The sequence below is a fragment of the Lipotes vexillifer genome, unplaced genomic scaffold (assembly GCF_000442215.2).
Source record: "Lipotes vexillifer unplaced genomic scaffold, Lipotes_vexillifer_v1.1 scaffold1055, whole genome shotgun sequence".
In the NCBI taxonomy this organism is placed as follows: Eukaryota; Metazoa; Chordata; class Mammalia; order Artiodactyla; family Lipotidae; genus Lipotes; species Lipotes vexillifer.
In genome coordinates, this window is record NW_006785407.1 from 1,201,386 (window position 1) to 1,227,695 (window position 26,310).

General features: G+C 43.3%; 2 protein-coding genes across 8 annotated transcripts in view; one reads left to right on the forward strand and one right to left on the reverse strand.

Annotated features, from left to right (window-relative positions):
- Positions 1-9,629, forward strand: part of PLG (plasminogen) — a 45,848-nt gene extending 36,219 nt beyond the window's left edge. For 2 of the 7 annotated variants that reach the window (XM_007457580.1, XM_007457576.1), the window contains exons 14-19: positions 247-367; positions 2,123-2,191; positions 2,666-2,806; positions 4,823-4,929; positions 8,420-8,565; positions 9,217-9,378. In XM_007457580.1, coding sequence (XP_007457642.1) covers positions 247-367; positions 2,123-2,191; positions 2,666-2,806; positions 4,823-4,929; positions 8,420-8,565; positions 9,217-9,378 — 746 coding nt within the window. Of the gene's footprint in view, positions 1-246; positions 368-2,110; positions 2,196-2,571; positions 2,576-2,665; positions 2,807-4,822; positions 4,930-8,419; positions 8,566-9,216 lie in introns of all 7 variants that reach the window. The other 5 variants (XM_007457577.1, XM_007457575.1, XM_007457578.1 and 2 more) reach the window with 4 other exon arrangements.
- A 2,109-nt stretch (positions 9,630-11,738) lies between these two features.
- SLC22A3 (solute carrier family 22 member 3) overlaps positions 11,739-26,310 on the reverse strand; it is a 95,870-nt gene continuing 81,298 nt past the window's right edge. Inside the window, exons 9-13 of the mRNA XM_007457586.1 lie at positions 25,774-25,776; positions 20,044-20,152; positions 19,187-19,299; positions 15,816-15,915; positions 11,739-11,799 (exon numbers count right to left, since the gene is read on the reverse strand). Coding sequence (XP_007457648.1) covers positions 11,739-11,799; positions 15,816-15,915; positions 19,187-19,299; positions 20,044-20,152; positions 25,774-25,776 — 386 coding nt within the window. The remainder of the gene's footprint in view (positions 11,800-15,815; positions 15,916-19,186; positions 19,300-20,043; positions 20,153-25,773; positions 25,777-26,310) is intronic.

Here is a 26,310-nt window from a genome sequence, read left to right on the forward strand (position 1 = left end):
AAAAAAAAAAAAAAAAAAAAAAAAAAAAAAAAAGGACATATATTTTCTTGAAAGGAGAAGCAAATGTTGTTGTCCCCTACCACTCTTGAAACTTAGAAAAAATATTCCAAAAGTTGTTTATGATTTTACTATTTAGTTTGGGCTTTGGGATGTCAAAAATTCAGTGCTTCGGCCACGAGCCATGAATTTATCACGAGTTGCTCTCTCACATCTTCAAATGCAAATTTTTCCCACTTTGTGCCACAGCTTCCTCTTCATTTGATTGTGGAAAGCCCCAGATAGAGCCGAAGAAGTGTCCCGGAAGGGTTGTAGGCGGGTGCGTGGCCGCCCCACACTCCTGGCCCTGGCAAGTCAGCCTTCGAAAAAGGTAACACCATTTCCAGAAACAGTGTATTCCATCCTCCTGCGTACTCCTTGCAAAGCCTTTCTACATTCACACTAAATCCACATACCCTCAGTATCAGTACCTGCCTCTAAGTTCTGCAAAGGAGTAAGGAAAACTATAAAAAATATTTTCTATGTTTTTTAATTGGGGTATAGGTGCTGTACAATATAAGTTACAGTTGTACAATATAGTGCTTCACCATTTTTAAAGGTTATACTCCATTTATAGTTATTATAAAATATTGGCTATATTCCCCGTGTAGTACGATATATTCTTGTAGCTTATTTTATGCCTAACAGCTTGAATCTCTCACTCCCCCTCCCTATATAGCCTCTCCCCGCTTCCCTCTCCCCACTCTTAACCACTAGCTTGTTCCCTGTATCTGTGAGTCTGCTTCTTTTTTTGTTATATTCTTTTCTATGTTCTTCAGTTTGAAAACAGTCAGAATTAGAACCTTTTTTTTTCTTTTTGATCTGGGCAGCTATCATCAAAATTGATAAATGTAGCAATTTACACTAAGATCCAATATTGCTGAAAAAGTATGGAAGATGCCTTGAGGGTTTAGATAGATACCCACTGTTACTTTGTCAAATGAAGAGAAAGGGATATTTTTAGAAATGGGACACCTGGAGGGGGAGGGTAAAGATTAAATTATCTATAATATATCACAGATACAGAGTCTCTTCTTTTTTTTTTCTGTCTTACTTTCCTTCCTTCCACAGTTTTGTGAACTACTGAATTTAATCAAAGGGTGCTCACCCCTTTGCAAGACGCATGTTCTTCAGTGAAGGGTAGGATCACCGTAATTTAAGAGTGATCAGTCCCCATCCTACATGACCCAGAAGGTTCAGGTTATCTTTCAGTGGCGCTCGCCTTTAATAAGTCCGTTTGGTGTCTCATTCGAAGCACATCCGGGAAACAGGCTGATCTGCTTGTTGATGTTGTACCGGTGAGCATGTGCCCAGTCGCTGTGCTCAGTGGTCTTCCTTCCTTTCGCTTGTGAGATGCTATCGATGAATGAAAATAGTCTATTTCATTCCCTGGTTGAGTTGGCTTTTCTTTTATTTGTCTTATCATTTAGTAACTGCTTGAGATACAGAGCCTTCACCTTTCACGTATCTCATATTCCCTCTTTCCCAAGATGCGCTGTGGTCTATTTCCAGATTGATAATTGCCTTGCTGGTTATTCACTTACTATTTGTGTCCCTTTCATTGTGATGGGCTTCGGAGCGGCTCACACAAATTTTATGAGCGACCCCATGCCTAAGCAGTCCTATAAAGTAAATGATTTAGGGGACGTTCCCCCCAGAGCGAACTTTCTCAGGTAAAATTAGCAGACACCCGTGAATCACGGCTACTCAGGATCCCATTTAGTTTGCTGAAGAATGACTCATCGGGTCTTGCATAGATCTTGTCAAAAAGAAGTGACAAGGAGCTGGAGTCCAGGGCCAAAGGGTCAAAGCCATGGGCGTGGACCTCCTGTTGGAGTCGTGTGGCTTTGCTGGGCCTCGCCCGTGTGCCAGCCACCTTCCAGAGTGGTGTAGTGACCTCCTGAGAACCCACCACAGGAGCACAGCTCAAAGCTCCCACCATCCCGATGACGGGCTGGTCACCTTGTCCTTTGGGAACGTCAGCGATATCACAACAGAGTGAGCTCTACTTCCGGGCTTCCTGTAGAATAAATCATCAGGTTTGAACTAAAATCCTGGCACATTTTCCTTCTAGATTTCCTTCTAGAAGCCACTTCTGTGGAGGCACTTTAATATCCCCAGAGTGGGTGTTGACTGCTGCCCACTGCCTGGACAGGTATGTTTAGGGGACCCCTGACCCAAAGACTTACTCGCCTTAAAGACTTCCACCTCCCCCTTTCTCCTTTCCTTCACCTTTTCTCCTCTGTCCCCTCCCCTTCCTTCCCCCCTTCCTTTCATGGCAGTGACACTGGGGACCAGGGAGTGGATGAGAAGGGCCTGAGGCAGAATTGCCAGGGCCATTGGACGAGAGAGGAGGTGTTTCTAGAGAGAAACGAAGAAGACAGACCCCTATCTGTCCTGCGCCAACTTCAGTGCTGGTGTCATTCTTCCTCTGTGGTCAGGCCAAAAGCAGCCCCGAGAACATTCCTTAACAGCCAGGTTCAGGTAAACCGTGAACTTGTTTCTTGCCACTCAGAGGTCTCTGATGGTAGGTAGCCTAGTGGGGAGAAGACGCAGTGTTTGTGGCTCAGAAGGGCACCCAATGAAGGGCTGGCCCAGATTTTGTTCCTAACGTTGCTGTCTTCTCTAGCTTCTCAGGGCCGGCATCATACAAGGTCATCCTGGGCGCACACAAGGAGACCGCCGTTGAAGAGAGTGTCCAGGAAATACAAGTGACCAAGCTGTTCCCGGAGCCCACTCGGGCCGACATCGCCTTGCTCAAGCTGAGCAGGTACTGGCTCGCCCGTGACTGTCACCCTGTGAGCAGTGAGAACATTTGCTCATCGCTGGGTTTATGAGCCGTAACAGAGTTGTGTGTGGGCAGCCCCGTCTAGGACCCCAAAGGCACGGGGCTTTGGGACAGGCATTGACCTTCAAGTGGGAAAACCTGGGCTCAGCCCCGCCTGCCTCTTACTAGCCGTGGTCATGACAAAGGCACCAGGACACAGTTTCCTCTTGAGGAAAAAGAGCAAATTGAAACATGAGGTACAGGTTACCCCTCAAACTCTCTCACTTAATGTTCCCCAGTCAGCTAATATACATTCATAATCAGAGAATTATTCAATTATTCCAGGTTGACACTCTCTTTTCAACGTAATAATATATTTGGGGGAAACAAATGGGATTATGTATATTTCGAAGCACTTTATAAAAGGCGATGTAAACACACACACACACACACTCACACTCACACACACTCACTCACACACTCACACACACTCACACTCACAATTCACAAGTGCAAATTCTCCTTCTCCCTATCTCTGGCTTTATGTTTCCTGTTGAAATGGTGTTTTATTAAGTCTGACAAAATGATAAATTTGTTAACGCCATTTAAAGTTAGCAGTATTTGGAAATAGGTCACAAGGGAGACAGCTAAATAAACAGACTGCTATTTTGGGAATAGGCACATTTGGGACAGTCAGCAAGGCATGCAGAGCCCATCAGCCATGCACGATGGGCTCCGGATGACAGTGGGACGATGGTGACAGTGACGAGGATGGCCAGGCCAGCGGTCAAGAGTCTGAGTGGGGCTCACTGGGTCTGGACAGAAACACTTCACAAGTTTTCTGGGTCAGTAAACTGAGTGACTCCCTGGGGTGTTTGGACACTCTGGAAAGGAAAGAAAGGGCCTTCTTGGCTTAGCCTAAAAAAGGAGCTGATTCGCTTTTTCCATGGTCCTCTGGGGCCATCAGGAAAGCTCTGATCCTCGAGCAAGTAAGTTAGTAAACTTGGGGTTCTGGATGTGTTCTCTGATAGACTGATACGCTTGAGCTTTCGGGTACCCACTCCCAGGCCCCCCAAACCCCAAGAGTCTCAGGCATTGGCGTTCCACGAGGGGAACCTATACAGTGATGACTGTGGCCCACTCCATGTGAGACGCCAAGTCTATTCTGGTGACTCTGACAGCGTGTGTCTGCTTCAAAGTTGAAGGCCATGATGATTCTTAATCGGAATCAGGCATTTCTCATCTTCAATGGGTTTCCCTCCTGAACTTACTAAAATAGAATCAAGTCTAAAAATCAAAGTTCTGATATTTGATTCTCTGGAACTCTAATGTGAAAGTTTTTGGAAAATAATACTACTTTGCTTGTGCAAGGTGCTTACTTCTAATCCTCTTTTATTCGGTATCTTGCATTATATTGGATTCTTACAGCCATGGTGTTGTAACATTTATAGGTGAGGAATCTGAGGACCCCAAAGATGGAGCAGCTTGCTCCTAGTGGCACAAGGCACTTGCTATTATTAAAGCCCTGTGATTGTATTTCAGCTGTATGGTCCACCTACTGACTGAAGCCCTCTTAACTTCATCTAGAAGTGTAAACCTGGTATAAAATTCCCATAGTGCAAGAATAGACATTAAAAGTCATTGTCATCTCTGTTCCCACCTCTAGTTTCTTGTCCACAACTGGTGCCTTTAAAACAAAATGTTCTTTTTTTTTTTTTTTTTTTTTTTTTTTTAGATACTACAGGCAAATGTGAAGACGAAAAGTTGTTTTCTACATTGCGCTGTGTCAGTGAAGCTTTTTTTTTTTTTTTTTTTTTTTTTTGACTCATAAGATACTACAGGCAAATGTGAAGACGAAAAGTTGTTTTCTACATTGCGCTGTGTCAGTGAAGCAAGGAAGAAATACCAGCTCAGAGCGTTCTGGGGCTCTGGGGCAGGTGGGATCTTGTGACCAACAGATGAATGGCAGAAGTCTCCTAGCAGGGCAGTCAAATGTAACTTTTGATGTTTTCCTTTCAGCCCTGCCATCATCACCAATAAGGTAATCCCAGCTTGTCTGCCATCCCCGAATTATGTGGTCGCAGACCGGACAGTATGTTACATCACTGGCTGGGGAGAAACCCAAGGTAAGATAAATTCTGTGACTCACATGATGAACTGGTTCTGACCTGCAGCCTGCATGAGAAAATGAACACGTGTACCGATTTCTATCAGTGAGTAAGGTCCACTCCCTTCCTGACTTTGTCTGGACACCTGCCTCCATCTCTATAATCAGTCATCAAGGGACATGGATGAGGGAAAGGGTAGTGTTTCCTTGAGACTCTGACCCCAAAAGTCCAAGGTTAATATTGTGTGCCCAGGTAAGTAGGGTTTTGACACAAGCTACAAATTAAGGGTGTTAGATTGTCGTTCATGTGAACTAAGCGCACAGAGTTCCCAAACACAGTGCCAATCAACAACAAAAATTATAGTTAAACTAGTCTCCCCAAATACCCACTTGCCTGGCTCTGTGTGGAGACGTTGCAGACGTCTGGGGGTAGGGCAGACTGACAGCAGGGGAAAGAAAGAAAGGTCCCAATTCTAGGATGGTATTTGGTATTGGTTGACAGGGTGAGGATGAAAGAGGAAACGTTTCTGCAGGATCCTGGCTCAGCAGCTGGTACTATATTTTGGGAATCCCGTCTTCTCTTTGCAGTATGCCCTGCATCATATTATAATAAAAATTATTATTATATCCTTCAGACTCGGGCCTAGGAATATTACAAGAATGTCCTAGATCTCTGCCTCACTTTCTCAGAAGCATTGGTCGGAGCACCAGAGTGGGAGTCAGGAGCCCTGGAAAGTAGTTCTGGTTCTGCCACCAGCTGGGTGAACGGGACAAGTCACCTAACCTCTTTGTACCATTTGGCATATAAGCCCTCATCCATAAAATCCGTGTTTTCAAATAATGTTCTACATGTTAGCCTTGGTTTCCTCATCTATGCTACCCTATGAGGTCATTGTGAGGATTAAGATAGTGCATATGAAGAGCTCAGTGCTTTGGAGATGGTATTTTAGCAGCTCCTGTGCCTATTATACGACCACCACCGCCATCACCACCATCACCACCATCACCACCACCACCATCACCATGGACACCGTCATCACCACCACCATCTTCACCATCACCCTCACCATCTCAGGATCATCATTATCATCACCATCGCCATCATGGTCGGCCCCCAACCCTCCCCATCATCACCGCTGTCACTATCATCAATAAATAACACATAACCTGTTGTAGCTGAGCCCTGATGGAACCCAGGCCTTCCAGACGCCCCCCCCCCAAGCCCATTCACTGTTTCTTCTGTCTCACCCAGCACCCACACTTTTCTAACTATCACCCTGCACTGGGTTCCCCTGTCTCTCCAGGCCTCGTCTGAATGTCTAACTGGAGAAAATGATTCTCAAGGTATTCATTGGATCAGGAGTCACAAAACATGAGTCAGGTCTGTTTACCGGTTTTCTATATGTCAATAATGACATCAGATCAATCAGCGTCCTCAGCCTCTCTGTGTGAGGCCAGAATTCTCCCCTTTAGTCTCCAGACTTTCCCTGACTTCTGTATTCCAAAGCAAGGTAAGGGTTGATGTCGAGGGGGTCATTCATGTCAGCCCCTCATCAGCAATCGCTGGGTACTTTCGGGGACCTGCTTCGACGTCCCCCACCACCCCATCAGGTCCCTAGGTCACCCTCAGCCTCAGGCCCTCAGAAGCGCCATCTCTCCTGTGGCCACACGATGGCAGCACCTCTGCACAGACCACAAAGGCGTCTGGTCAACTAGCAGTGGATTTGTCCCTAGCCTCAGGATGCCTGTCTTGCTCAGAAAGCAGATGTAAGAGCAGGACACTCAGTTAAATTAATTTTCAGCAAAAATTTTTGAGAAGGCCGCACCCTCTGCATATCCACCCAATTCAGAAAATGCATCCGCTACCCAATGCTTTTGTGGTCAGGACTTTCGTCCTCGGTGGCTCTGCCTGCCCAGGGCTGAGACTCGCCTCTTCTTTCCAGATGGTGGTTCTCTTAGGTGCTCCCGTCAACTCCAGCGTAAGTTTTCTGAACTCAAGACAATTTTCCAATTTTATTAAAAGTCTTTGGAGAAGGAGTATTGCCTTATTTCTTGGCCGTTTCATGCTGGCAACGCAAAGATTTTGCAAAACTCATGAAAGCTGAGCTTGCAAAATTGGAAAACGGGATTATTTGTGAAAATGCTGAGACGTACCTGGGTGTGTCCATCTGGAAAACATCCTCTCTTCTTGTGATTGTGCACGGGTTCTATTTCCATTTGCCAAAGTAAAAAAAAAGCAGTTTTTCTCACAAAGAAAGAACTACAGTGAGGAAAACAAGCAACCAAAGAATCTTTACTGGCCCTAATCGGAAAAGAAATGTAAATTAGGACATAACTTAAGACAATGTCCACCCATCACATTAGCAAATATTTAAAAATTATTAGACACCACACACTCAGAAGGTTGTTGTGCACTGCTTTTTTTCTAGTGACATTTTACACTGTCACACCTGTTTAGAAAATATTTGGCAAAGATATTGGGAACCATGAATATGTCTATATAATCCCTCAGAACTTAGACTTAAGAAAATACTAAGGAATATGAATAACCCGTAGGAACAAAGAAGTGATACGTTGAGAGCAGCTGTTGTAGCCAATGAACGTGGTGGTGAAGAATTTGGGCCATGATGTTGCAGACCCAAGTTCAAATCCCAGCCCCACCATACTTGCTGGGTGATCTTGGGCAAACTACACACCCTTCCTAAGCCTCAGTTTCCTTAACTGTGTAATAGGAATGACAAAAGTGCCTAGGTGATCGGACTGTTTTAAGGATTAAATGAGCTACACCACATAATGAGCTTGTGCCTGAAAAAGTTAATTGTCAGTAAATGACAGTTGTTCTTTTTTAAAAATATTGTGGTAAAATATATGTAAAATAAAATTTACTTTTTTAACTATTTTGAAGAGTACAATTCTGTGGCATTCAGCACCTTCACAACGTTGTGCAACCGTCCCCACTATTTACAGAACACTTGCCTCACCCCAAAAGGAAATCCCAAACCCATTAAGCAGTCACTCCCCACTAAAATATTAATTATACAGATTGTAGGTTTATGGAAGTCCTTATGATATAACTTGGTGTGGAAAAAATGTGCAATACGATATAAGTAGTAAAAGAAGCATATAAAAATCCTAGAAGGGAATATATGAAAATAGTAGCACTACTATTTCTCAATCTCTCTTTATACATTAAAAGTAAATTTCTTTATAGTTAAAAAAAAAAAAAGAAACCAAAAAATAACAACACAAACCAACCTTAAAATCCCATAAAGAAGCCCAGATTAATTAAGTCTAGGTCTTGGGAACATGAAATCTTATATAATGTTTATACTTTCAAGGGTCAAAAAGAAAAAAGAAAGAGTTCTACTAGTACCGGGAACTGACTTCTTGTTTTATCCAACCTCACGGCTGAACATGAGATCTATCATTGCTGCTCTGTTGTTCTGGAAGCTTCCTTGCAGACACGTTTTTCGATCCAGTCACCGTGTGTTTCATCTTTTTAAACACAGGCACTTACGGTGCTGGCTTGCTCAAGGAAGCCCGGCTGCCTGTGATTGAAAACAAGGTGTGCAATCGCTATGAGTATCTGAACGGGAGAGTCAAACCCACCGAGCTGTGTGCGGGGCATCTGGCTGGAGGTGCTGACAGTTGCCAGGTAACAAAAGACTAAAGAGATCAAAGTTCATCTTGTGGTGGCCTGTTTTGGCCCCTTAGACATTTCAGCCCCAAAGCAGCAAATTCGAGAAGGATTTGCCAATCGAAGGCCACAGTCTAAATGTTGCCCAGAAACCTTTTAAGCGTGTCTCTGAAGGCTGATTCAGGTCATCTAGGGTGATTTCTTTGGCCTTGAGTTCCACACTGGTTGTAAGGGAATAGTTAAGCACCATCACGGCAACAGCCCCTACACCTCTGGGAGGGGGCTCTTGGGTGGGACTCGGGACGTGGCCTTTCTAGTAGGGAAGGGAGGTTGGTATAAGACAAAGACCCTCCCACACCCCCTTTAAGATTGTTATTGGGGTTACCCTCCCTAAGAGAAACCCCAAGGCTTGAAGGGATGAATACAGTTTTCACAAGGGATTTCTTTTCCCCCCCGGGAAACACTAAATGGTACGGTTTCGTTAAACGTACATTGCCTAGTACTAAAGCACAGCAGATGTTCAAATAATATGTTACTAAGCTCCTTTCTGATTGGAAAGGGATGTTCAAATACTGGGAAAAACTTACATTTGGGTAATAGAAGGATGACATCCCATATCAAAGGATGGAAGCTTAATCCTCTCATGGTTTTTTTCCTTCCTCTGTGTAGGGTGACAGTGGAGGGCCTCTGGTTTGCTTTGAGAAGGACAAATACATTTTACAAGGAGTCACTTCATGGGGTCTTGGCTGTGCACGCCCCAATAAGCCTGGTGTGTATGTTCGTGTTTCAAAGTTTGTTACTTGGATTGAAGAAACAATGAGAAAGAATTAATTAGATGGGAGATGGAAGCATCAACGGATCTGAAGCTGGAACATGGGGAGGGAATTCAGCATATGCTCAGAAATAATAGACAGTAATCAAACTAAGTTTGACACTGTACTTAGCTACCAGCTACTGCCAAACCTCAACATTTTTTTGTATTGTTGTGGATAACTTGTTCCTGTCCATGGACTGCTGGATTCTGTAATAATGAGGCAATACAGCTATGAGATTTGTTGAAAATAAACTCTTTACTTCCTTTGGCTTAATTTTTTGATTTTCACTGTTTTCATGCTCTTCGTTCATCCTACCAATTGTAAATGATGTAACTCTTACAGACCTGAGTGATTTTGTTCTCTCTCATAAGGAATAGAGGAACGAGAAGCCTGTAAGATGAATAGAGAAGCCCTAGTAAGTCACCTGTATATTTACCTTGTCACACATCTTTAATGTCTTTATTTTTGGCACTGGGATGAATGTTTTCAAAGCTGCAGCATATATGGGGAATCATGAGAGCAAATTCTGTTCTTGGGAATGAAATCTGTTACTGACAACTTGACTCTAGCCCAGCACAGGAGACCCTGGGCAGACAGCTGTATTCTGAGAAGTAAACCGGGCAATGGGAGTGTAATAACACAAGACCAGCTAAGAGTCTGAATGGTATTCTCGGTCACATATGAGTCTAGGAATGGTGCCAAGAGCCTTGAAAGGAGCAACGAACATATACTGAAGGTGGACCATTTAATTTCCATCAGTAATTGGCTGCCTGGATATGTAGTATAATTTGTCACATGGGAAGAGTGTTTTACAGTGACACATGTTCCGAAAGAAGAGAAAGGATGCCAATTGATTTTTCTTGACAATTTACATTTTTTATTGTTATCAGAACCCAAATGTCAACTCAAAATACAATTCCAAGGTGATAGTATCAAGAAGCAACAGTCATCTCACAGCAAAGAGAAAAATGCAAAAGAAACAAAAATGCAAGGGTGTATGAATAAAGGGTAAATGCAGCATTACACCCTTAAAGAACTGTGTTTATTTCATTGAAAAATAAAATATTCACATTCAATTCTGATGTGCTTTAAGGATTAAAAACTTATTTTACAATTACCACGTACACCGTACATATCGTCACACGTTCACATAGAAATTTTCTTCCTCACTGGCAAGATTTCCCTTTGGCTCCCATTTTACCTGTCCACCCAAAATAATTCATTAAACAATTCTGCATAAGATACATACTGAATCTGAACATATAACAAATGTGACATATAAAGCAGAACATCATAAAGACAGCATATTTGTATTTAAACTCCACATTTGAAAAAGTCTCAGTAACAAAAAAGAAAGATCAAACCCCTTATCAGTACCTGTAAAGTCATGTACAATATGAACTTCTGCTAATTATTTGAAGCACGGATATAACTGACCTTTCTTTCAAACTAAGATGTAAGCTTCTTCCCAAGACAAGTCAAAAGTGTCAAGATTGACTGAGATTTGTCCGTATTTTTCACTCTTGACCATGGGCATCATCATAGAGCTGAACTCACACATATAAGATAAATATCCCTGTATGATTAAAATCTGAAGACCCATGAATTCATAGTCCATGGGTTTCATCAGTAAAAAACTGAATATGTGGCTCTAGGTGTCCACTAAAGGAGGACCGCAATTATCCTGAATCATCTCAGGACCAATCTGATTTTATAAATAATAGAGCCAAATCCTTGAACTGTACAGCAGATTTGTTCTTATTTCTGGAACAAGGCCTAAAAGTGCCTGCAACCCTAGATGCTCCAGGAGCTTAAGGGGCTCAAGGTGAGAAGAGAAAGCAAAGGCTCAGAGCCAGGTGGCCCGAGGTCCTTAGATTCAGTCTCTGCATTAACAAGATTCCCAAATCTTCATCTTCCCTGGAATCATCAGAATCCTCAGTTCAGAGCCTCAATGTCTTGATCAGATTTGATGAACCCATTTCTGTACACTTTCCCCAGATCCTTGGTTTGCACATCTTGCATTCTTGATGGAACCGTCATGAGAACTGGGTGGGGCTTCTCTTGTCTCTCTGTAACCCAGTGGGTCAGAGACACTGCCCCAGCGTGAGAAAAAACCTCAGGAGGAAATGTGCACACAACGGGCTCTTGGCTAAACCGGTCACATATTACATGTTCCCAGAAACTTTGACAGCACGATGAGTCTTGATTCATCCGACATTGTATAAAAATACTCTGGATAGTCTGAATGTCTTTGTAAAGTATTAAAAACACTTAGAGCTGCACAGCTGAAGTGGACACACACGTCTCTGCAAGGCACGTCGGTTCCCTGGGGGGACCAGCCTGAATAGCTCTTTCCTTGCATCTTTGGCTGGGGCCTCAAAGGTGAGAGCTCGAAACTTGAGTTTTCTTTTTTCTGCCACATTTATAGGAATGTGGACTAACAAAACAAAGGAGAAAAGAGAAAGTCCTTATAAAAGATTACACAACTAGTGAGAAGGAAGTCTTTTTGTCACTACTCAATTTCATAATTGGTTTTGATCGAATACACTCATGCGTAACTGCTCATAAAAGCCCAACTCAAAGGGAACAAAACTAACTGTCTCCAAGTCATTTTTTGCCTGCCCTCAATCCCTAGGCAGGGGTTAATTAGCATTATAGCACATATAAATTCTTTATGAATTTCTACTCCGTAACAGATGGTTTGGAAATGAGCTGCTGATGTGAACAAAAGAAAGCAGAAATGAGAAAGTGACTAAGTGCTGTTGTAGGAGGGAAAATGCTAACAGGTTTCCGGAACTTGGGGCTAAGTAGTTTTTGTTCCTGAGTAAGTGATTATAGAATGCAATCAATGTGCTTAACTTGTAAAACCATAGATCAGACTTTTATTAGATGTTTTTTCAAGGGTAGGGACCAGGCATAATGAATTAATTTACCCAATTTTTTAATTATGAAAATTTACAAACAGAAAAAAAATTAGAAAACAATTCATGTAAGTTGAATTTTTGTTGGACGAATTCTTCCTGTGTATATACTGCTTGGATATTAATTTTCCCTGCACACCATTGAGATGGCCTTCTCACCTCCAAAACTCCATCTCTTCCAATTGTTTAATTCTATTTTTAATATGATTGAATTGGCCAAAGAGTCTTGATCTCAAATCACTCCCTCTTCCTCCACTTTCTCCTGATGAGTTTGAAAATCTGACCTCTGACTGGTTTGGGGATCAAGAATGAATCTACCTCGCTCACTATAAATGAGCAGCAGCAAATGGAGTCGAATCAAAAAGAAGAATGCAGTCCCTGTCGCTGGACGGTTGGCACAGAGGGCATTCACAAGAGAGGGCAGCAGATGTGCAGGAAAAGAACTCTTAGACGTTAGACGCCTTAAAACCACTGAGTTAGACGTCTTAAAACTCCAATGACACATTCCCAGGCTTGTGCCACCAACAGTCAGCACTGAACTTCTTACTTTTGACCCTATAATCCTGGCTGGGATGCTCTCCTGCATACCCCAGCCCTGAACAGATCCTGCAGGGCACATCAGCCCATGAGAAGTTGCCCTTAAAGTTTGGATATCTTATTTGAAGATAATCCTATTTCCTTTCTCACCATTTCCCCTGCTTTATCTAACCTTAAATCGTCTTCTTTCCTTTGGTCTGTTAGCATGGCTGCAATTGGGGTGACAGGGTTGGACACCGCCCACCCTGATCTGGCCCCCATACGCTCATACAAACCCAATAATTGTCTGTGATGACACAGCTAGCAGCATGTTTATCCTTTCTGGATGAAGCAAGTCTTTCCATGATGTAACACTCAAGAGGACAGTTTTGATACCTTTTATAAATTTCTTTTTTAAAAAAATATTTATTTATGGCTGCGTCGGGTCTTAGTTGCAGCACTTGGGATCTTCCATTGTGGCGCACGGGCTTCTCTCTAGTTGTGGCACGGGGGCTCAGTAGTTGTGGCGCGTGGGCTTAGTTGCCTCGCGGCACGTGAGATCTTAGTTCCCCAACCAGGGATCGAGCACGAGTCCCCTGCATTGGAAGGCAGATTCATAACTACTGGACCACCAGGGAAGTCCCCCCTTTTATAAATTTCTTAACGTAATTTTGGTTTATAAAATGGCAATGTCTTAAAGAGAATCTCCCACCACACCTCAGACTTCACGGAGCATTGTTTTACGGTAAAACATAGGTAGATCTTTGGTTGAGGAATAAGCCATTACCTATCAGTTTACTTACAAACAAGCACAAGAATCTGATTGGGTTACTTCATGGGACGAATGTCCACCTGTCCTCTGATTGGCCAGTCCTGTTAGAAGTCAGCTGGTGGTTTGGTTTTGAGTACACTGATAAGCCTTTCTTAGGAAAGTTCTGAGATGATTCGTCAATCTTATTTTTCAAAATAGCGTCAAGAAATAGGATGATGAAATCACTGTATAGGTTTTAAAGGTCTGGTTGAAATACTTCTGAGCAATGGTTGCCTATCTCTGGGGAGGGGGATGGGACCTCATTAAAAGAGGATATGAAGAGAGAAATTTCCAATCCTACCAGGGGATTCTTGCTATTAAAATACTCATAATCAAGTAGGATACAGCATAAGACAATAAAACTACCCAAAGCAACAGTCACACCTCTACACTGGACAATATCAATCCCAGTACTAACATGTAAAAGTTGTGAAGTCTTTCTGAGCATTGATTTCCTAGTATACAAAAAAGTAAGGATAAGAACTTGTATTGCACACAATCACTTTGAGCATTAAATGAAATGACATATATGAAACCATTGATCACGTATATAAGGACCTAAAAAATGTCGGTTTCTATTCTCTTCCCAGTCTGTCAAGTGAAGAATAAAACTGCCATGAGGTTACTAACATTTCAGTCTTGTCATAAATACTTTTGATACACTTTTTAAAATTTAAAAGTTTAGAGATCCATACTCTTAATTTCTAGGGCACTGTTTAGAAGAAGATTGATTTTTATTTTTAAAATTAGCTGTTAGGAGCTTCTCTGGTGGTGCAGTGGTTAAGAATTCGCCTGCCAATGCAGGGGACACAGGTTCGATACCTGGTCCAGGAACTAAGATCCCACATGCCGTGGAGCAACTAAACCTGTGCACCACGACTACCGAGCCTGCACTCTAGAGCCCGCGAGCCACAACCACTGAGCCCGCGTGCCTACAGCCTGTGCTCCGCAAAAAGAGAAGCCACCACAATGAGAAGCCCACGCACCACAACGAAGAGCAGCCCCGCTCACTACAACTAGAGAAAGCCCGTGCCCAGCAATGAAGACCCAATGCAACCAAAAATAAATTAAAAGTTAATAAATAAAATTAGCTGTTAAATTATTTTTTTTAATTCACAAATGAGGACTTCCCTGGCAGTTCAGTGGTTAAGACTCCACGCTTCCAATGCAGGGGACACAGGTTCAATCCCTGGTCAGGGAACTAAGATCCCACATGCCACACGGTGCAGCCAGAAAATTTTAAAAATTAAAAAAATAAAATTTACAAATGATACAAGACCATGAGTTGTAACTAAAAAAATTAAAAATCAAACAATTCAGAAGTCTATGGGGTATAAAAGTAATGTCCTCCCTTCCACACCCCGCTTCCCGAACCATTTCTATCCCCAGAGGGTATATTTTATCATTTTAGATCTTTTCCTATGCATTCTCATATTCATATTCTCTCTTCCTATCTTTTTATTATGGAAGATTTCAGAGGAGATTAGAATATGTGTACTGTGGATTTTTCTTGATATAACAAAAACATATTTCATATTCGTATGTTGGTTGGATATTAACTTTCCCTGTACACCATTTAGACACCCTTTTCCCAAATTCAGTCTCTTTCTCACTGTCCTTCCCCTATCTTCTTTCTATCTATGTATCACTTATCATTCATCTATCTATCGATTGATCTATCATTCTTCTATCATCATCTGACTACCATTTATTTTCCCATCTAGCTCTAGAGAGGGATTACTCTTGGTTTTCTTTTTTAGTAAATACTATAACACATTGTTCTGTGACTTTTCACTTTGTAATCCATCTTGAAAATCTCTCCATGTCTTTCTATATAGATATATCTCAATTATTTTATAGATATATTGTCATTTTCACCATCGGTTGCCTATTGATGCACATTTAAATTATTTCTACTTTGTCCAATCATCAGTCTCTTTCCTTTAGATTCCTTCTGAGTTTTAACACCCTATTTGGAAATGTTTCCCTCTTCATAACCACATTTAAAAAATAACACATATTCTTTTACAGATTTGCTTTACATTAACCTTTTAAATCTACTTTGAATTTTTTGCTGCTTAAGATGTAAGATAGGGATTTAATATTATATTTCCCCCCCGGGTGTTCAATTTTCTTAGCACCGTCCTTTCCCAGTGGGTTTGAAATGCTGCTTTTAATTAGGATGTGCTGAATTTTGTACCATACCTGCCAAGTTTTTCTACATCATCCACTGTTTCTGGCAAGGCAATGCCCTTGGTTTCAGGCAAAAGCATCACAAGAGCACCACAGACAGATGCCAGGATACCTGTGGAACAGGAGAAAGGCGTTACGGTACCAGGAATGCACAGTCGCCCCCTCATGGCCCCCTGCTCATTCTGGAAGCCTCTGTGCTCACTACCTGGACACATCCTGCCCCGCAGCAGCCCTCTGGTCACCCTGCCCAGCGTTCCTCTGTCACGATTTCACAGGTTCTCAGCCTTCCTCAAACTCTAAACAGTTCCATCGCTCCTGTGCTCTTGGCATCCAGCCATTCATTCACTGGTTTCACAATTTACTGAGGACCTACCAAGTGCCAAACACTCCGAGAAGCCCTCACCTCGTACTTCACAGGGAACATAGAAGCCACCAGTGAGGAGTCCCTCAGCCTCCTTTCACTGCACCCTGGCCCTCCCCTTCCTGCTTCCATCACGTGACACCCAAGACTTGTGCCCACATCTGCCCGAGAGCATCTCCTGGCGTCTTTGTGGGCTCCGCACTGTAGTGATTCATCATCTCCCTCCAGCACCTTTAACCCATCAGTGGACGCCTTGAAACATATTCAAATCTCTCCTCTTTAAAGAGCCTTCTGTCAACCTCACCACCCGCCCTTCTTCCGTTCTTTACAACTGCAATTCTTGAAACACCATATCCTCTCCTATTTTCTACACATCTTCATATCCCAGCGCTGTGCTGGTAAATGTCTAACAACCAGCTCTCCAGAAAATGAAGTCCTGATTTGTAGCAGCATTTGCCTGTTTCCGTGGTGTAAATACGCCCATCGTGGATGCGAGCGATTCAAACCAGCAGTGTGATGTCGCGGGTGAGGCTCTGGGGAGATGGGCGGCAGCATCTCCACAATGGACTACAGTGGACGCACCAGCCTCGGGGACAGATGCAGTAGAACTCAATGAATCAGGAACTGATGAGGTGTGCGTATTTATTACCTCTGTTTTTAATATATTTTATATATTCAATTTTTAATTATGGATGTGTTTAAACTGGCTCAAAAATTCTTGAAAACTTGACAGTGGACCTTGGCGGGCCAGAGTCACCTCCCACCTCCACCTGCCCTAATCTGGCTCTGCTTGGTGTCCCCTCTGGCTTTGCTCCAGCCAGGTTGCCAGTTGCTGCCACCACCAGGTGCAGTGGCCCTGCTTCTCGTTTCTGATGCCTGGCCTCGTGGCAGCTCTGGCGGCTGGTGACCTCACCCACTGTCCCCTGGCTTCCCTGCCCCACGCGCTCCCGGTTTCCCTCCTGCCCCTCTTGCATCCCTTCTCATCCCCTGGCTGGTTCCTCTCCCTCAGCTTACGCTGGATGCTCTGTCGTTCCTCAGGGCTCCGACCTGGGCCCCCTTCTTTCCTCTCACTCTGTCCTGTTCACTGTAGACGGGGTTTCGGTCACTCCCATGGTTTCAGTGGTTATCTACATCCAGATGGCTTCCAAACCTTCATCACAAGGCCACACTTTGCTCCCGACTCAGCTCTCAAACCTACTGGCCTCTCACCATTTCAACTTGGATTTCTTAGAGGCACCTCATGCTACAAACAGCCCAAACAGTATCTCTCTGCGTCCTCCTGCAGATGGGCCCCTCTGACATTCACTAAACTAGGGCTGGCCCTGCCACCTACGGTGCTGCCAGCCCGGAGGCCGGCTGCCAGCTCCCTGGTCCCTCTGGCCCTCGTCCCATCAATCACCCCCTTTTGCCAATTCAACCTCCAATATATTTTTGTGGATCCTTCCACTCCTCAACATTCTCAGTGCCATCACCCTAGACCCAGTCCTTACGAAATCTCTTACAGGATTACACCAACATTCTTTGAATCGTCTCATCAATAGCATTGTCCCCCTCTAACTCATAGGCATACCTGCCACCAGAGTCATGTCTCTAAAATGCAAACCTGACACTGTTAACCCCGGCTTGAAACTCTGCTCTTTGGATAAAGAGCAGACCCTTTGCACATCGGAGAAGACCCTCCATGGTCCAGCCCCAGCTCACCTCCCCAGCTTCAGCTCTCTTCAGACCCCAACTTACACACTGCACTCTGTCCTTTAACTTCCTCTTACTCTAGGCCTTCCCGCTGCCTAGAGCACCAGCCCACACCTCTCACGTGCATAATTCCTATTCAACCTCCACGTGGCCCCCTTGCTCCCTGACTTTCTCCCCGACTCCACGGGGCTGGTGATCCCTGCGATGTGCTCTCATGGCACCCTTATTTATCACACTCCCTTGTGACTGGCTGTTTGGAAAGGCGGCTCCCTCCCCAGCCAGACTCTGTGAAGCAAGGGCCTGCCCTGCAGCACCAGCGCCCAGCTCCCCCAGCCGGGCTCGCAGGCAAGCCCCGACCTCGACGGACTGGGCTGTCAGGCAGCTCTGTCTTGGTTGCACAGTGGCCTCTCTTTGCTTTTTCATGCTGGCCCAGAATCAATGCTGAGCTTGTTTATCAGATCCCGTGAAAGAGTTTGAAATGATCTTTTATGGAATCACTGGTGTCAGTGATTAGAAGCCGACTTTATGGTTCCTAGCACAGCTGAAGGACTCCTGCATTCCTCCGGATGTATGCCCTCACGGACGCAATGTTTTCACTGGAGCTTAAACTGCGGAGCAATGGGTGAAAAACCTCTACCGGGAGTAAGGAAGTGGAGGTGGAGGAAAGGTAGGTGAGCAAGGGGCCAGCCGGCATCCTCTCTTGCTGAGGAGGGTATGAGATCTGGGCAGAAACAGCACTGGAGATGCACTGGACTGAATTACCCTAAGGGCCCTCCCTATGCTATGGTTCTATCCCTTCATGAGTTTTCATGAAGATTGAAGGTCGGAAGGAGGGTATGAACTTGAGGGGCATCAAAGAGGTTATGGTACGTGTCTACAAGGGCTTCTGTGTCCTCTGATCTTTTGGCATGGCGTGCTTAGCATCAAAGCACATGCAGATACAATATTGAGAGACATGGAGCATTTAACAATACAATTTGTTTTTAGGCTTGTTTTTAAACATACAGAAGGTCCTATTATTTGGTCCTATTTGGAAAATTATTGGTTATGTTCCACAATATTATAAAAAAGTTTCATAATATTTGATTTTAACTCAGAACCTCAACAAAGAAAGCTAAACTGAACACTTTTTTTATAGCAACCCTTAATGCAAAGTAAATTTAAATGGTTTAGGGTCCACATTTCATTGTGGTTCCTCAAAACGGAAACAGCTGTTATAAAAAGAGCAAATGGTTAAAATTGATATCAAGCCTGATGATCATTTTAGGTTCTATTAATGTGAAAATGTGGATGAGAGCATTTAAGAATAAGATATAAAGTGAGAACTTACCAAAGATGATAAGAGGTAGCTCTAGCCAAACGGCCGCTAAGCGGAAGAGGAGAAACGGGGCTATGATCCCCCCAAAATCACATAAACCTGAACACAGTGAAACTCCAAAGTTCCTGCAGAACAAAAAAATTGTTTTAAACAAAAAGTATTTAAATAAATTCAAGATTCGTAACATTTTCAGATATCTAAGTAACAGAGAAATTGTAACAATATTTCCCACTTCTCTAGTTTTTAACTTTGAAAATTTCTACTCTCTCACACCCTAAGCGCATCATTTCCAACCTGCACCAGTTCACATCTGGGTAAAAGCCGAGTCACAGTGAGGCTAGTTGGGGGTGGGGGCGGGTCTACAGTATTGGTGGAAATCAATCTTCCATCAGCGGCTCACTACCCAGCCTGCTCTGTGGTGCTTATGTGCCTCCTTGGCACCCCAGATTGGCAGTAAGGTGTGCTCAGGAATATCCCCCCAAGGAAGGAGGCCAATCTGCACTAGCTATGCACATTGTTTCATCTTGTCCTTCAATAATCGGTTGTGGAGTGTGGTCAGAACAGAGGCGGTAGCCTTTACACAGCGCTGCTGATGAAGGAAGATGTAACCCATGACGCAAGCACGCTACCCAGATTTTCTGATTTCAGGTCTAGTGCCTTTCCACAAACCCCCAACTGTGTATGAAGATACTGATGATAATAATGCAAAAAGAAGCTACAACTCAAAACTTAGCTTTTCCACTGGCTGAATCCAGCCCAGGCTAATATGTCGCCAAGCTAAGAAAACTATTTCATAGTTTTTAAGTCAACTTCAAACATGTGGCTGCAGAATTACTTAGGAGAAACCACGATATGGATGTTGGAATTACCGTAATGTTGTTGGGTACAATTCTGAATTTACCAAATAAACAATTTCAAAGGCCATGGTTATGCCTAATCTTCCCAGGGTAGCAACAATGGTCCTCAACCAGGGTATTCCTGCAAAAACAGAAAATTTGGAAGGGTCTGCTTTCAATACAATTTTACAAAACAACAAAGGGCATTTGCTTAGTGCTCTCCCAGCGGTAAATCTGCTAATTTTAAGTGCAAATGATAGATACCTTCTAATATTGTAGCCCAAATTCAACAACAACAGCAACCAGGAGGACAGCTAGTATTTAGTGCACCAGCTGCCTTCCTGAGCAGGGTTGGATTACAGAAATACAAGTCAAGGCGTTTGTTGAGAAGCCACTACCTTGAAAACAATGTTCCAAGCAGTGCCTTCCTAGAGGGCCTGAGTACACTGGCCTCTGTCTGGAAGGTAGTCTTTGCCTGTGCCCTTGAAAACCATCACAGCAGTCTGACGCCCATCTGTCCTCTTTCTGTTCATACCCCTTAGTGATGACACACAGAATCACTGTTCCCAACAGACCAGGAAAAATCTGGACCTGAAACTGACTTTGGTTTCTAAAGCGCAGCAAGGCTTTGAGGACTGAGATCTCTGGGAGGGGACATCTCTGCCGGGCGTCATCACCAGGGCGTATGTCTTTCCTGATTTCCCTCATCCCAGGTCTTTCTACTTTGCCTACGAAAGCATCCAGAAGGAGCCAGATTCTTTAATACTGATCTGCTCATTATTCATTTAAAAGTGAACTGTTTCAGGGCTGCTTTGGTTATATGAGGAAACACTCCTTTCCTCCATAGTAACTAGTGGGAAATGCCAAATGTTCTCTACTAAATATTTTCTTTCTTTTGTGCTTTAAGGGAAGAAGGCATAAACCATTCTTGCTCTAAAAAGTCAGTGCTCTAAATTTCTTAAAAGTTGTGCAGTTGATGCCATCCTTTTTTTAATTGAAGTGTAGCTGGTTTACGATGTTGTGTTAGTTTCTTCAGTTACACATATATATACATTCTTCTTCATATTCTTTTTTTTTTTCCTTTTTTCTTTTTTGTGGTACGTGGGCCTCTCACCGCTGTGGCCTCTCCCGTTGCAGAGCACAGGCTCCGGACGTGCAGGCTCAGCGTCCATGGCTCACGGGCCCAGCCGCTCCGCGGCATGTGGGATCTGCCCGGACTTGGGCACGAACCCGCGTCCCCTGCATTGGCAGGCGGACTCCCAACCACTGCGCCACCAGGGAAGCCCCATATTCTTTTCCATTATGGTTCATCACAGGATGTTGAATGTAGTTCCCTGTGCTATACAGTAGGACCTTGTTGTTTATCCATTGTCTATATAATAGTTTGCATCTGCTAACCCCCAAATCCCACTCCATCCCTCCCCCTCCAACACAAGTCTGTTCTCTATGTCTGTGTGTTTCTGTCTCGTAGATAAGTCTGTTTGTGTTGTATTTTAGATTATACATATAAGTCATATCATATGGTATTTGTCTTTCTCTGTCTAACTTATTTCACTTAGTATGATAACCTCTAGGTCCATCCATGTTGCTGAAAATGGCATTACTTCATTCTTTTTTATGGCTGAGTAATATTCCATTGTATGCATATACCACATCTTCTTTATCTATTCATCTGTTGATGGACGTGTAGATTGTTTCCACATCTTGACTATTGTGAATAGTGCTGCTATGAACATAGGGGTGCATGTATCTTTTTGGACAAAAGTTTTGTCTGAATATATACCCAGGAGTGGGATTGCAGGATCATATGGCAACAGAAACCTCATACTGTTTTCCACAGCGGCTGTATCAACTTACATTCCCACCAATAGTGTAGGAGGGTTCCCTTTTCTCCACACCTCCTCCAGCATTTGTTATTTGTAGACGTTTTAATGATGGCCTTTCTGACGGGTGTGAGGCGGTATGGTATCTCACTGTATCAATAGTTCTGATCTTATGCCATCCTTTCTTAGTAGACTTGGGTGAGGACATATGACCACGTGAATAGCAGCTTATCTACTCTCCAAAGCAAAGCCAAGGGCGTTCAGCATATGCCTGACTTGCATCTTTGAAAAGGAAACCTTCTCCCTTTATACTCATATTTATTGATGCTTTTTGCTCAGCACTAAATGGTCCTCTTGTCTTTTAGAATTATCACGCTTTCCTGAATATATAATTTTTTAGTAGAAAACTAAGCATGAATGAAGAGGATGAGAGAAAGGATGAAGCTCGGTAGATTTACGTGTTTTTTTTTTTTTTTTCCTGCACGACACAGCATGCGAGGTCTTAGTTCCCTAACCAGGGATCGAACCCGTGCCCCCTGCAGTGGAAACGAGGAGCCCTAACCACTGGACCGCCAGGGAATTCCCCTTCTGTGTGTTCTCTTTAGAGAATATTCAACCAATAAGAAAGCTAAAACTCATTAAATAAAACAATTGCCTAGGAGGGCAAGCAAAGAAAAAGAGGTTTCCAGAATCCAGATCATTGCTGGGAGGCTCCAGTTTGTTATATGTTGATTGCAAACTGGCCCAGGACGTCCTGGTGTCTTTGATGTTTTTCCCAGCTGAGGACACCTGCAGCACTCACATTAACGTCACACCAGGGAGTGATCAACAGCAGAGTCGTGCTGATGCACTGGGCCGCCATCTGCTCTGGCCCAGTTGTAAACAAGTGTTTTATTTAGCCTTTACTTTTTCATTAAGGCCAGGGAGGGGGACTAGGAAATGCATTCCACCCCCTCCTTCAGTGAGCAGGTGGTGCGGTGCCAGATGCTGGGGAACTTAAGTGGCAACTGGTGCTCAGATTCCCTGGGTCCCGGCCTGACCACGCAACCTCTCGCTGCTCTCAGCCTGCTGAGAACGCTGTTGGCTCCCGTGGAAATAACTTGATTATCCAGGTTAGGTTCTTAAGCTACAGTTTTTTCTACTGAATCATGACAGCTCTACAAGTGAGTCCCACTGACAACTTCAATGACAATTTAAGTTTATAACTGACTGCGGAAAAACAAACACAAACAAAAACCAAGAAACCAAATTAAAACACACACACACACACCCTCCCCCGCTCCATGAGAAATGTATGTGGTTAGCTCAATGAGTACTGATAAATAACTAGTCAATTCAGTAAAACGTTAAGAAAGTGCTGTCAAGTTTTCTCAAGACCCTCAACTCTTTCTAAGAAGTAAAGGCCAGTATCTAACTGCACTGGGACAGAGATTTTGTTGAAATGTGTAACAAAAGAGAAGTCCCAAAGGCACTGCACTGCTCATTTTAACTAAAGGGTAAAATGAAAACAATTTATAGGAGGTGTAAGTTATGTATGACTGTTACGTATGCACATAAAAACTTCTGATTATCCCTGGAATATGCTAAGTTCACCCTGGAGTGGCAATAGACGTCTTTCCGGTAGCAATGGCAAAAAACAAGAAGACAAGTTAAGAATGAGGACTGAAACTGAAACTACCGCCCATGAACTCCTGAGAACACAGAGAAAGAAAGTCCCTCTGATGGGGATTTGGTCAAGCTGGTAGAGATTACTGAGAATAATACCTCAATTTTTGAAGAAAGGATGCAGGATTTTAAACAAACACAATTTTACATCTCCTCTGAATGCACCATCTGCTCTGAGTTCTGAAATAAAATGTAGTGAAAATTCCTAGTAAGTAAGATAAACAGACTTACTTTTTACTTAAAGAGAAAAGTCCAAGACAACTTTTTCATTTCAAAAAGACTTACCCAAACTGTCGAGTTTGCAGCCATCTTGAATAAAGTCAAATTAAAGACGGCAGATGAGTATGGATTTAGAAATTGGGTCAGAAACAGTCTTAGATGAGGATACCACCTGAAAGCCTCTCTTTTCCAGAAGTTCATTCTTCAGACCATGAAAAGTCATGCTTAGTGGACGGAAAGTTGGCTAAACCGTTTTCTCTGAGATAATCTTACAGCTGATTCCCCTAGAAGGCTACTCAGTATTCTCTGCAGGGGCAGTCATTCTGGTGATGATGTCAAGAAAGGCTGAGAGGAAAAGTCTTTCTAATGTTAATTCAACAGCCCAAGTAACCAAGTCCCGAAGTTCCCTTAAGTGGAAGTAAGGATGTCAACTCAAGCAGGAAACCTCTGCTAATCCTTGGTATTCACACACAGCATTAGGGATTTGAACTTATTTTTAGCAGTCAATTATGACCAGCGTGTGACTATAAAAGCAGCCGACTCTGCAGAATATACAAATAAAAATGCATCCAGAATAAGAGCAATTCATTTTCAACGTTGCTAAGAACAATTCTAAGGCTTAAATTGGGAAATTCTGTCTACAAAATAAAACTGATCGGACCAAACAGAAAAATCTATTCGTTGCCTTATATTTTCTAATATATGAGAGTGTTCTCTATAAAACAGCTTGATTCTCACCCCCTTAGTTACTTCAATATTGGTTTGGACATATGATCTTCAATGATTTCTGGGATCATATGCTGAATGCAACACACATTAAAGTCATCCCAGTCAGTCTAGGGCCAGAGAAAATCTTCTGGGAAAAGTTACATAATAGAAAGATGGGCCACACTTCAGTCATTAATCTTTCTCTCCACTTTCCTAACTTCATATGCAGTGAATACGTAACTAATATTTGATTCCTGTTCCATATGCAATGAGAACAGATGACGTTGTCTTAGGGAACTACATTTAAAAATTAAACCTAAAACGAAAAAGTGCCAAAGTAAAACAGAAAGAACAGTGAAGTCTCCAATGTTCCTGATCTGTCACCTTCTACTAAATTGTGCATAATTCCCGAGGACAGAAATTATGTCTGTCTTGTTCACTGCACTATCTCTATTCCTAGTTTACTGGCAGAAATTAATAGACACTAAATAGATGTGCATTGGCCAATATCTTCCCCACAGCTCTTATAATGTGTTAACTCAATGTGGTAGGTTGAATAGTGTTCCCTAAAGTTCATGTCTACGCAGAACCTCAGAATGTGACCTTATTTCAAAATAGGGTCTTTGCAGATATAATGGTTAAGTTAAGGCACAGAGATGCAGAGAAGGTCATGTGAAGATGGAGGTGGAGATTGGAATGATGTCAAGGAATGCCAAGGATGGCTGGCAACCACCAGAAGCTAGGAAGAGGCAGGGAAGGATCCTCACCTAGAGCCTTCAGAGAGAGCATGGCCTGGCCCACACCTGGATTTCAGACTCCCAGGCTCCAGGTGTGTGAGAGAATAAATTTCTGTGTTGCGAGCCACCCAGTTTGTGGTACTTTGTCACAGCGGCGCTAGGAAACTAATACGCTCAAGAAAAATGAGATAAATGTAAACAGTCAGTCGTTTATCATCAACCATTCCAGTATGACAGGACTTCACATCTTTTTTCCACCCTTCTCTTCTGAAGATGGGCATTTCTGTAATTTTATTTAAATAGGGTCTATCTGATGTTTTGGGATTTCATAAATCCTTATTTAATTAATAAACTCATCTGTAAATGTCTGACTGTTTCGACTTCCACAGTATTATCAGTTCTTCCCTGATCCGCAGAGGATTCGCAAAGGAAAAGGCAGCTTCTCTTGTGCTGACACAAAGAACTAGCAGAGACTCCAGCTCTGCCAGCCACCTCCCACCCCACACCTCCTGAAATGCTGAAATAATAGATCTGCTCTAAAACACACGTTCCCTGGGAGTTTGAAAGGCTTCCTCTGTCCAGTGCCCGCTGTGTTCTGAGGCAGAGATGACCGGCTTTCCATTAACAGTGTATTTGGAGCCACTGACAACCTCTGTACCATACACCGGTCATCAAGCCCCACCCCCCCACCCCCCAATTTAACTCTGAAACATCTCTGAAATCACTGTCTCCCATTCAGGCCCGACTGCCACGACCTTGATTCCTGCTCTCAGCATCTCTCCTCCTCATTGCCATTGTCCAAACTGCAACAGCCACTTGGAGGCCACCTGTCCTCCACCTGAAGCTCACAAGACCACACCCAAGCTCTTGGCTTGGCCTTGGCTGTGAGGCCATCTCCACTGTGACGGATGATCCCTCAGCATCCTTGCCAGGATATTCCTGTGATAACAATGAACGTCTGGTTCCCGAACCAGCAAAGGTGGTGCGTACTTCTGAGAACCATGCTTTCCTTTGTAAAATCACTCCTAGCCTTCCCCTCTGTAGGGTACGTTTCTCTTCCTTCGTCATACGTGCCTAGTTTTCACCTCTGGGAAGCTTCTCCCGACTATCCCCATGGATTCATCACTTCTTGCACCTTTTTTTCCTAT